This window comes from Centruroides vittatus, unplaced genomic scaffold (assembly GCF_030686945.1).
Source record: "Centruroides vittatus isolate TY-2023 unplaced genomic scaffold, ASM3068694v2 contig_884, whole genome shotgun sequence".
NCBI lineage: Eukaryota > Metazoa > Arthropoda > Arachnida > Scorpiones > Buthidae > Centruroides > Centruroides vittatus.
In genome coordinates this window covers 783,950-795,292 of record NW_027122576.1, presented here as the reverse complement: position 1 = coordinate 795,292, position 11,343 = coordinate 783,950, and the positions used below count along the sequence as shown (strand labels likewise).

The 11,343-nt window shown below is 30.1% G+C and overlaps 1 protein-coding gene across 2 annotated transcripts; it reads right to left on the bottom strand.

Annotated features, from left to right (window-relative positions):
- Positions 1–1,619: 1,619 nt before the first annotated feature.
- Positions 1,620–4,857, bottom strand: LOC136983634 (N-acylneuraminate-9-phosphatase). 2 transcript variants are annotated; one of them, XM_067280434.1, is made up of 3 exons: positions 4,661–4,763; positions 3,478–3,533; positions 1,620–2,829 (listed from the first exon to the last, which is right to left on the bottom strand). In XM_067280434.1, exon 3 carries the CDS (start codon positions 2,692–2,694, stop codon positions 2,107–2,109), a length of 588 nt encoding a protein of 195 aa, XP_067136535.1. In that variant the 5' UTR covers positions 2,695–2,829; positions 3,478–3,533; positions 4,661–4,763; the 3' UTR covers positions 1,620–2,106. The 2 variants fall into 2 exon arrangements, with proteins under 2 accessions (XP_067136535.1, XP_067136534.1); XM_067280433.1 differs by lacking the exon at positions 3,478–3,533 and having other exon boundaries at positions 4,661–4,857.
- Between the last annotated feature and the right edge of the window lie 6,486 nt (positions 4,858–11,343).

Sequence of the window (11,343 nt, the reverse complement as noted above, 5' to 3'; positions counted from 1 at the left end):
CAATAACGACCACCTTTCAACAACGGCCATTCTGTATGTTCCTGTTAGTGGCCATTGTTTAGAGGTTTTACCGTATATATATATATATATATATAATATATATTATTTATTTAATTTATATAATATTTAAAGACTTAATTTTTATTTCATTACATTACAGTATGGTTTTTAATTTTTCATAATTTAAGTAAATATTGCAAATTTTTATCGTAATTTTTTTTTTCTTTTTCCATTTTACTTGTTACTTATTGATTTTGCAAATATTTACATCATTGTTATATCCAATAATGCATTTTTTACAAGTCTTTATACTATTTATATAGGCTTTTGAGTAATCAAGTAGCAATACTCTCTGGTTATTTTGAACACGGTCTAAAAATTGAAGTATTGAAATAATGAGCATGCATAAATAATGTAAAAAATTAAAATTTTTAATTCGAAATAATTATATTATCTAACAATATTTCAATATAGGACAGAATATATTTATATAGTTTATTTTCCAATTTTTTCTATATTTTAAACACCTGCTCCTAATCATATGATTAATATTAGAAAGATTTTTTATTCCTTTAAGAAATGATCTTTAACGAATTCGTGACAGTCATATAAGGAGCAGATATTACATTTAAACAATATAATTAAAATTATTATTATTCGGATAATTTTTAGTGTAGCTTGACAATATGTCATAAAATAATATGTGAATTGACAATACAATATTTTAATTAATAGTTTATATTTTATACACGTACATGCAGCTAAAGCAAGACAGCAAAATTATTGTTATAAGAAAGAAAATTTATCACAGAAATGCTCGTGAGCTTGTTGCACGTATTAATGTGCTTATATTTATTTTTATAATGTAACAGTTATATTTAATCCACTCTGGGGAAGGGCGCTATTTCTATTTTGTATGACGGTGTATCAACCCTGTTAGGATTACAAACACTTAAATAAATAAATAAATATATATATATATATATTAAAATTTATTTAAAATTTTAACGACTGTAAACATTATGCATTAGTAATAAGCATTAAATAATTGAATGATGCCAGTAAAATGTAAACAGCTTTTTAGAATATAAGCTTATTGATATTGCACGAAGCTTCTATTAACATTCTACATCATTGACGATTGACGAGCAACCTTTTCTGGATTCGGGCCTCGAGGGAACTTCGTAGGCCCATAAGTCCCAGAGACCGCATATTAGTATTTCGCGGGCCGCGGGTTGCACACGAATGTTCGTGTTACAAACAATTCAAAAATTAAAAAGCTACATAATGAGCACGGGCTATATTTTTAACGCACGATTTATTTCTAGACTTCCCGTTATAATGTGTTCTATCACTTACAAGAAATAGTTTCATTGACATCCGGCTGACTTATGTTGACGTCATATTTAACCTTGACCATGACCTTCTCTAGTGGGTCGATAATTCGGAAGACTGCAACAGTCTCTTTCCTGCACGGGCCTATACGACCGGTCGATGCAAATAAATGAATTAAAACAGTTTTCCTACATTTTTAAATGCCGTGTGCATATATTCCTCCGAGCATTAGCGCCTTCTGCAGAATTCCGAAATCGTTATTCGGTAAATAAAAGAAATGACAGTTTTATGTTAAATATCAAAATACCAAAGATGTTTTTTATTGATTTGATGAATGAAGGATACAAAATAAAATTGCAGTGGAAAGTTTAAAGCAACAAGCCACATTCATTTACAAATACAACAATATTTTATACACTATACATTTGTAAGCAATAAATAAATAAATATATATATAGTCCATTCCGATAATTACACGTGGACTAGATATAATGTTTTTTTTTTCGCATATAATATAAGGGGTAATGACAATGCCGTTTTCGGCTTTATTGGTCCCCTTTTACATATTTACGCGTTTAAAATTACGATAGCTTACCGATCACAGGGCCAATTCGAATGATTAATAATAACAACAGTCTATCCTTTCATTTTGGAAGACTTTTAGGAGGCACTGGCTAATAATTGTTTTAGGACGTGCTTAAACAAATTATGTGGAAGGCCATGGGCACAAATCTAACTAAAAGTAAACGATTTTTTTTTTCCTTCGAAAACTTAACCTCTCCATCCTAATAGAGGCGAGGAGTTACCAAATTTCACCGAATCGGTCGATAAAGGAAACAAAAGGTTACCTCTCGACGACCTTAAAGATTTACGACGTACTTTCGGCAGAAGGTCCATAATTTCGGACACATCCGCTACGATAAAGTCTGGTTTCGGTTCCGGCGTATCCCAGGGATCCTTGGTAGAACACCAGACGGTAGCACCTACTCCGGCACAGATTCCACCCTCCACATCAGTCGATAGCTTGTCCCCGACCATAATGCATTCTTTGGGGGATACGTCGAGATTTCGGAAAGCAATTTCGAAGATAGCCGGATCGGGTTTTTCTACATCCCAATCGTCACTTACAATAATAACGTCAAAGTACTTTTGTCCTTCTATACGGTTTATTTTTTCCCACTGTGCGTTCGATGGTCCATTAGTAATCAGACCTAATTTGTATCTGTTTCTAAGTTCTACTAACATATTTACGACATCATCGGTCAGATTCATGTATTCCAAGCGGTCTTGTTTCCATATGTTATAGCAATTAGCCGCGTAACGCTTCAATTTAGGACCTAAAGCTTCGACCCATATCATGGTTCTCCACGTGTCCACGTCCCATCTATTCTTAACAGGATCCTGTGGTCTAGCTCTTATGTAATCGTAAAACTTGTCTGTGATTTCACGAGCTAAGTTCTTTTTAATGCCTTGAATTTCCAAATAACGACTGACCTGAAAGAAAACAAGAGAATAATTTAAGTAAAAAGTATACAAATTTGCAAAAATTGCCTATAATTTGGTTTAATTTCTTTTAAATTGTAACTTTAGAGCCCTACCGCACTGAAACAAAATAAAATAATTCGTTAGAAATAAAAGCAACGATTTAAAAATTAAATTACTCCAATAAAAAGTGTATTTATATATATAGGCCTATACACACACACGTAATTGAATTGCTCGTAATTATAAATGGTTACACAAAAAAAACAATGAAAATCATTAAATTACTCGTTTATTTTGAGTTCAAATCTCATCTGATTTGTCGGCAACACAAAAAAAAATTTAGTGTAAAATAATTACTTTTATTGAACAGAAAAGAAAATTCTATTTAAGTTTACATTAACGTTAAACTAAAAATAAAAATTGACGGTCAATTATAAAATAAACTGAATAATAATAATAATAAGAAGAGGAAGAAGGGGGGGAAAAACCTAAATTCATTTCATTGATTGCTTAATATTTAAATTCGATATTATGTAACGGTATTTACAATTATAAAAATGTTTAATTTCTATTGTGTTTGTAATGTTCATAGAAGAAAAAAAAAATTAAAAATATACATATTTATATGTTATAGTGCAAAAATTGAACTATGATTACCTGGATCACCTTTTTCCAAATCGGTCTGTGCAGCCATCTATTGATGGATAAAAGTACTGTAATAATGACAAAATTAGCTAATTTCGGTTAACGAAGGTTAAAGGTTAAAAGGTATTCTATTGAAAATAATATTAAGAATTTTATATCCACGATATTACGGTAAAATTACGTAATAAAAATGGACAAATTCTTATTTAGATATTTTCTAAATGAAAAGGAACAATTTAGAAAATAGTAAGGTTAACATGTATATGATATTATATACACATATATAGTGAATGTTTACGCGATTAATTAGTTTCCTGCACTTAAAGTAAAAGCTAACCATATTTATTCCCAAAGTAATCTTTTAATTGTGTTGTTGATTCAAGGAATTGATTGCTTTCCCCTTGCACAATATATGTCACAGAGAAAAATCCCATAAACACAATCGATCCAGTAGAATGTTAAAAGTTCAAGCGGGTCTTCTCTTAGGCTTTTACAATAGAATATTAATCAATCAAACGGAATGACCTGCTTTTTATTTTATTTTATTTTTTTAAACTCGCATACCTGTTTTAGAAAATCGTACACGTATCGAGAAAGTGTGTCGGCTTCAAAAGATAATTCCATTGCCTGCTCGTACGGGCAACCAGCCAAATAATCAGGTGGCGGAAGTAGCATACCTATATGCGGAATTTTTGTTTTTTTGTCCAAAACATAACCTTTAGGAAAGGAGGTCAATATCGCAATTTCCATATTAACAGCTGTACTCCACCTTCTCTTATTACCTCGGGGCATTTGCGGCCGATTTTTTTTTTACCATTTCATACGATTTTTTAAGTACCTGTTGACCAATCTGTTTCCTCGACTGTGACGTCGTATGTTAGAAACGAAACGAAGGGACATCGCACTTCAGCTGGCAACAGTGAGATTTTCTTAATTTAGTGTCGAGGTTTGCAAGAGACAGTAATTTTGTTACTCGTTTTATTTAGTATTTTTTTTTTCTTTCGTGCCATGACATAAACATGTTTTTAAACAGGAAGAACGAAAAGCTTAATGAGTAATTTATCTCACATTGTAGCAAAGTTTGCAAATTATTTATCCTATCGTACATACAAGCGAGAGAGAGAGAGAGAGAGAAAAGAGAGAGATTTTTAAATTATATTTACTGTAATTTATTATAGAATCAATGGTTAATTACCTGATAGCACGCTTCGCGATCGGCTCCTTTGGTATCGATTAGTGTTCCATCTAAATCGAAAAGGACGACGGTTATATCTTGCAATTTCTCTCTCGATGTGCAGAAACTAACTTCCATCTTTACAGTACGGAATCAGGTGATCAACTGGATGTCTTTCCGTCACTGCTCGCCTTATACGTCATCCAAGCGTTGCCACGGTAACGGAATTTCGCCTCTTCATTGGTCGCTTTTAATTTAAAACGGGAGCCAATCGCGTCGCGTCGTTTTGGTAACACCTAATTTTAATATTTTTAAAAATTCTTCTTTTTTTCTTTAAATTTTTGCTGTAATTTTAAATTAATTTTTTTCTTTTTTTTTTAAAGTTGTGTGATTTATAATGTTGCACATCGCAATAAAAATTTAACTTTTTAAAAAAATTTATATAAATATATTTATATATTTTTAAGTAAAATAAAGTATTAGCATCTGAAATTTTATATTAAAATAAATAGGGAAAAATATTTTTAAATAAAATAAAGGAAAGAAAAATTTACCATTTATAAAAGATGAATGGTTTTTCCTTTACTGTATTTGAGAATTTTAATAATTTAAAGAATAATTTAGAATATTTTTATAAATGAACCACTGTAAATATGGAGAAAAATGCACAATTAATCATAGAGATTCGAATTTTAGACGTGTTAATTTACTAATATTTAATTCAGTTCGATTAGAATATAGTTTCAGACTTGTTTATAAACGAATTTAAATGTATATATATATTTTTGTTTTTTTGGAGGGTAGTATTTCGATATAAAACAATATGCTTTTGTTATTGATTTTTATCCTCTTAGTCGAAATTAGGAAATCATCAAACGAACACACCTTCGGGTCAAATTTCTGCTGAGTAACAGCTTAAAGGAAATGACGCAAAAGAACTTCGCACTTTAATATAAACATTTCCTTCCGTGCCAGAGACGTCATCTTCCCATGTTCGGTTTAAATTCCCAGCACGTTTGCATATTTAATAATTATATGAATACCGTATGTTGAAAGAAAAGGAAACGTCGACGTCATCCCCAACATTTTCCAAGTTGAACGTTCTTTGTAAAACACAATACAATCGTTTCATTTTTTAACCGCTCGTCATCGATCACGGTCTGTTATCGCTCGTTAAAACATCGTTCTATACTATCTAATTGTCAATAATATCGACGGGTTAAATGATTAGCCTTGAAATTTACACAGTCATACGTCATAAACAACGAAACTACTTATCGAAATGATAAAGTCTTAGACTTTTGTCCTTTAGCTCCGTATGAATATTTGATATAATCTCTAGCTTGATAGTTTGAAGATAACTCTTCTAGATATTTTGCTAAATTTTGTCAAAGTGCAATCGATGCAACATCCTAAATGAAAACTTTTCGATTTGCTTTGTACTTAATTTTAGAAAAATTAAGCTCAATTTACTCGATTAATTTTTTCTCAATTGTAACGGTGATTTTATATTTAAACAAAATAATAACTTTTTACGAGAAAATTCTTGAGTTTTGGACTAGTATTATATCAATCGGAATTTGGAGTCGATTTATGTTAGGATTTTGTTTAAAGTCTAGCCTTGGTATTTTGGGCTAAAGCTCAGTGTTAAAACTAATTATTCGAGTCTCCAATTTAAATGACTACTAATTAAGTACCAAGTGCGTGCTGTAGAATAAATGAAGAAAAAAATTATTTTAAGACTATTTATCGACTTATTTTAAAATGTTTTTATAGACTAATGCAAAGAGCATATTTTTGTTCTTGAGAAAGTCAACCTTGGTTTAGAAACCAGATGTTTTGCGTTTAAATGCGACGTCCTTCTATATAATTTATTAAAAGTTCGTGTAGGATTCGAATAAATATTATTCTACACTTTTCACGTAAAAAAAAGTGAATAAAAGTCATTTTTCAAGGACAAAAACTAAAAATTCCCTTTACATTTAATTCAAATGTAAATTTAGAGCAGAAATTTTTAATTGGCATGCATAATATTTTTTTCATCAATTTAGTGAGTAATGAGTGATAACACGTCATAATATTGACAACACATCAGTAGTTCTTTATCTTTTATTGATTCAGAATCAATGACATGTTTATAACCATTACTAAGAAAGAGAGAGAAATACAAACACACAAACACCGAGATGCTGCGATTGAATGATAGTGCATATTAGTTCCTATCTCATAAATACTTTTTACGAATTTTTAAGTTATATTGTTTATAATATAAACACGCAATAAAACTTTAAAAATTTCACATTATATATTGAAATAATATTCAAACTCTAATATTTTATACAACATTAAAAATTATTGATATTATTATGCCAGTATTATATTAACGTTAATTACTGGTATGATTAATATTAAAATTTTAATATGATTATATAATATTAAATATACTGTATACTAATATAGCCTATATTTATTCAATTAATTTTTTTTTTCTTTCTTGTAAAGGTAATTTTATAAACGTTATATTCAAGCAAAGAGAAAATTTAAAATTCTTAAGTTTTGATTAATATTACAGTAACTTAGGATTAATTTATGTTACTGTAAAGTTTATTTGAGCTTAATCTCAAGCTTAATGGATTAAGCTTTGGACAATGTGCGTGCAAAATACTTAATAATATTAAATACACTATACGATACCATTAGTCCGAAAAGCCTAGTATTGATGCTAATCATCTAACAAGTAAGCTCGCACCTTGAATGATTGGTAATTGAATGCAGAGAGAAGTCTACAAAAATGAATATATATTCAAATTTTAGAATATATATATATATTTTCGATATTATTTTAAGTAAACTTTAAATATTTTAAATTAAATAAGCGCTTGAGAACAGTTTTTGTTATAAATTACTCTTTTAGGATTGTTTACGTTTTATGATATTTAAATTTAATTTATTTTATTCTAAGTTAAACGAATTTAAATAAATATAGTTTTGTTGTTTTCGAAATCGTGCGAAGAGAGCAATGATATCATTAGATACGCACGCACAATTAAAGAGTGAACAATCCTTAAATAAGTGCTTTTTAGGTTAGAGTTTTCCATTTTTCTTAAATAACGAAAAGTAAGCATCGACAGATATGATTAAGTGAAAAGTAAATGATGTGACATCACCGAATTCGTCATAAGCGCGTCAGTAGTCATAAATTAATGATTGCGACAGTGTAAACAATCTTTAGAGATTCTGATATATTTAGACTGGATGCTAAGTACCACATCACTATTTTCTTGATCTTCGCGCTATTAATGTTTCCCAGAACTTGGAAGTTTGTTGAATCACTTAAAAATTTGTGAATTTGTGAATTTAGAATTTCACTTAGAAACTGGTATTAATAAATATAAATTTTTATCTACATTTATTAGCAAAATATTTAATCTTTATTTTAATATTTATCTTTTAATTTGAATATATTTTAAATTAAAATTGACTAAACTTTTCTTTATTAAAGCAAATTAGTCAATAGGATAATAGTTGGCCTCTCGGATATGGAAAGAGATCCAGCTATTTACGTTTTTTAGATCTTCTAATATAGTCTACGTTAAAAATTGTATTATATTGTAAAATAAAATTTAACCAAAAAATAAATGGTTTTTCTTAATATACAAAAAATAAAATAAAATTAATAATTTATAACAAATGCTTTTGAAGTCCCGTATACGTACTGTACCGTACTGTGACACCTGCCTGACGGTATCAGACACTGTACCTAACGGTACAGTGAACCTTACCAGGTACAGAACACTTAGGTGCGAATAATTTAACACGTCTAGTTAAAATAAATTAGCATTTCTGTAATAAATATTGTAATTGTTCATATCTGCATATTTTGGCGAGAACTTATAGTTAATCAGTTAATCTGCTAAGATCGGAACTGATTTTTTATTATTATTGTTAAAAAATAAAGAATATTACACAAAATGCACTTCAATGTTTCTATGAAGAGATGTACCGTACTGTACGTTTCGAATTTTCAGATCTCTGCTTATTCTCCCTATTTTTAAATGATTCACACTCTAATCAATTATCTTATTATCGTTTAATTTTACAATAAATAATGGTTACCTTTATTTGTAATGCGTTTTTACCCGGCAGTCGTAAGTAATTAAAAAGTAATATACATTATTAGGATAAAACACAGTATTTTATACCAGTAACTATCGTGTAGAAATTTATTACTGATAGTGAACTTATAACTTACATTAATAATTGAATTTTTTTAAATATTTATTTTCTATATTTTAAAAAGGATCCGAAATAAGAATACCGAAGAGAGACCAGAAAATCCAAAATACATCTCTCCGTAAAATGTTGTAGTGCATTTCAGATAAATTTTTTAATGTTTTATAAGAAAAAATTCGTTTTAACGTTAGCACGGATTAATTAATGAACTACAAGTATATATATATATTTCGTATATTCATTCCACGCTTACAACTCTGTCATAATGACCTGCATTATTTTACCGAAATATTTGTACATAAATGATCGTTTGGAAGTTAACGGAAATTCTTAATCCAGGGGATTTGTTTAAGTGTAATCTTAGCACCGGTCTCCAGTTAGTCAAAGAAACTTCAAAATATCGAAATGATTTATATTAACACCTACAATAATAATTATCTTGTTAGGAATTATTTGACAAGCGCTTCGTGACTTCTACAGCGAGGCAAATGGCATCTCTTAATCTCCCCCGTGAGAGGATCTGGAAAGAATTTATAGTATTTAATTATCTATACTATTTTTGCGTATATTTGACTCTATACTTTATATACAAGTATATAGATAAAATTACAATATATTAAAAAAAAATGTGCATTATTATTATTATGTTGGGTTTAGTGGGTTATACTCGGTTGACACCGGTGGCTGTGTACTATGCCGGACCAGAGTCAAGGCATAGCAACCGAAACGAAACTAAAATTAAATAAGTGTATCAGTGTCAGTGACTGTATTCAGAAATTTCCTAACAATATGACTTGTATTCAATATGATGAATACATGTCATATTGCCTTCTGTCGTGTGATGTATGTGTTTCTATTCAATTATAATGTGTCCAGGCTTTTATGTAGTGTGTGTGGTATGACACCTGTAGAGGAGAGAACAACAGGTACAATAAGCACCCTATCCATCCTCCACAGAAGCCTTATTTCTTGGGCGAGTTCTGTGTACTTGCTAATTTTTTCAGTGCATGCGTTTTGTATATTGTGAGTGTTTGGAATGGATATGTCTATAATGTATGTGATTTTATTGTGTTTGTCAATGAGTGTGATGTCTGGTCTGTTGTGGTAAATTGTTTTATCTGTGATTATGGCTCTGTCGTAGTACATTTTGTGCGTGTTGTTTTCCAATATTGTCTGTGAAATATACTTGTAGTATGGTTCGTGGATGTCTAATAATCTGTGTTTCTTTGCAAGCTCTTGGTGTATTATATTTGCTACTTGATTGTGTCTGTGTAAATAATCTGTCTGTGCCAAGAGCTTGCAACCAGAGGTGATGTGTTGTATAGTTTCTGGCATGATGTGACATTTTCTGCATGTGTCATTTGTGAGTGTTGCATCTTTGAGTATGTGTTTTCTGTAGTTTTTAGTATTTATGACCTGATCCTGTATGGCAATCATGAATCATTCCGTTTCCCCAAAGAGGCATCCCTGAGCTAACCAGCTGTTTGACGCAGTTTTGTCAACAAAATCCTGGGCCAGATCGTAAGGATGTCTGCCATGGAGTGCCTTTTGAGCTCACGATTGCTTAACGGAGTCTATGCTTTTTATATCTTGTGTCGTGTCTGTACGGCATGAGTGTAAGTTGCTCAAGATCTTTTGAGTCCAATGTATAACTCCAAAAGAATATGTGAGTACTGGGATGACATATGTGTTTATTGCTTTAACTGTGTGTTTTGCATTTAACTGTGTTCTGAGAATAGGATTTAACATACTTTGGTATTCCTTAATTAATCTTTGTTTTATTTGTGCATGTTCTGTTAGTTTGGCCTATTGGAATCCTAAATACTTGTAGAACTCGCCCTCTTCCATGGATTCAATAACGTCCCCATTTGCAAGTGCAAAATCTTTCTTCAGGACTCCTTTTTCTATGTGAAGTGTTTTGCATTTGTCTAGGCCAAACTCCATTTGTATGTCCTTGGTGTATGAATGTGTGATTTGTAGGAGTTGATGAAATTGTTTTTGTGTGGATGCATAAAGTTTTATCTCGTCTATGTACATGAGATGTGACAGTGTGTTGTTTTTTTCATGTCTGATATTGTAACCATGTTGCGTGTTGTTTAGCATGTTGGATAATAGATTCAGGGCTAAGCAGAACCTGAGAAGACTCAAGGAATCTCCTGGAAAAATTCCTCGCCTAATGAATATTTGGTTTGTTTGTATGGAAGTGTTACTAACCCTGAGTGTTGTTCTCCAGTGCTGCATAGTGTTTTAGAAGAATGCAATGATTATTATTATTATTATTTGCTTAAATTTTTAATATAATAAATAATTATGGAATAAAAATTTTTTAAGTTAAAATTTTTAGAAAATTTTGTTGCAGAATCTATTATAGATATGACTGTCATCTTTCATAAAAGGAAGCGTGACAAATTAAATTTAGTTCCGGATTGCAATTTTTAATTATATTTTTAATTTATTTAATTTAAAATATA

Bases quoted from the DNA above. Each gene is read 5' to 3' on its own strand.
- LOC136983634 (XM_067280433.1), bottom strand. From the start codon at position 4,777: ATGGAAGTTAGTTTCTGCACATCGAGAGAGAAATTGCAAGATATAACC. The intron at 2,830-4,660 runs GTAATTAACCAT...GTTTTCTTTCAG, and splicing joins ATCGCGAAGCGTGCTATCAG to GTCAGTCGTTATTTGGAAAT.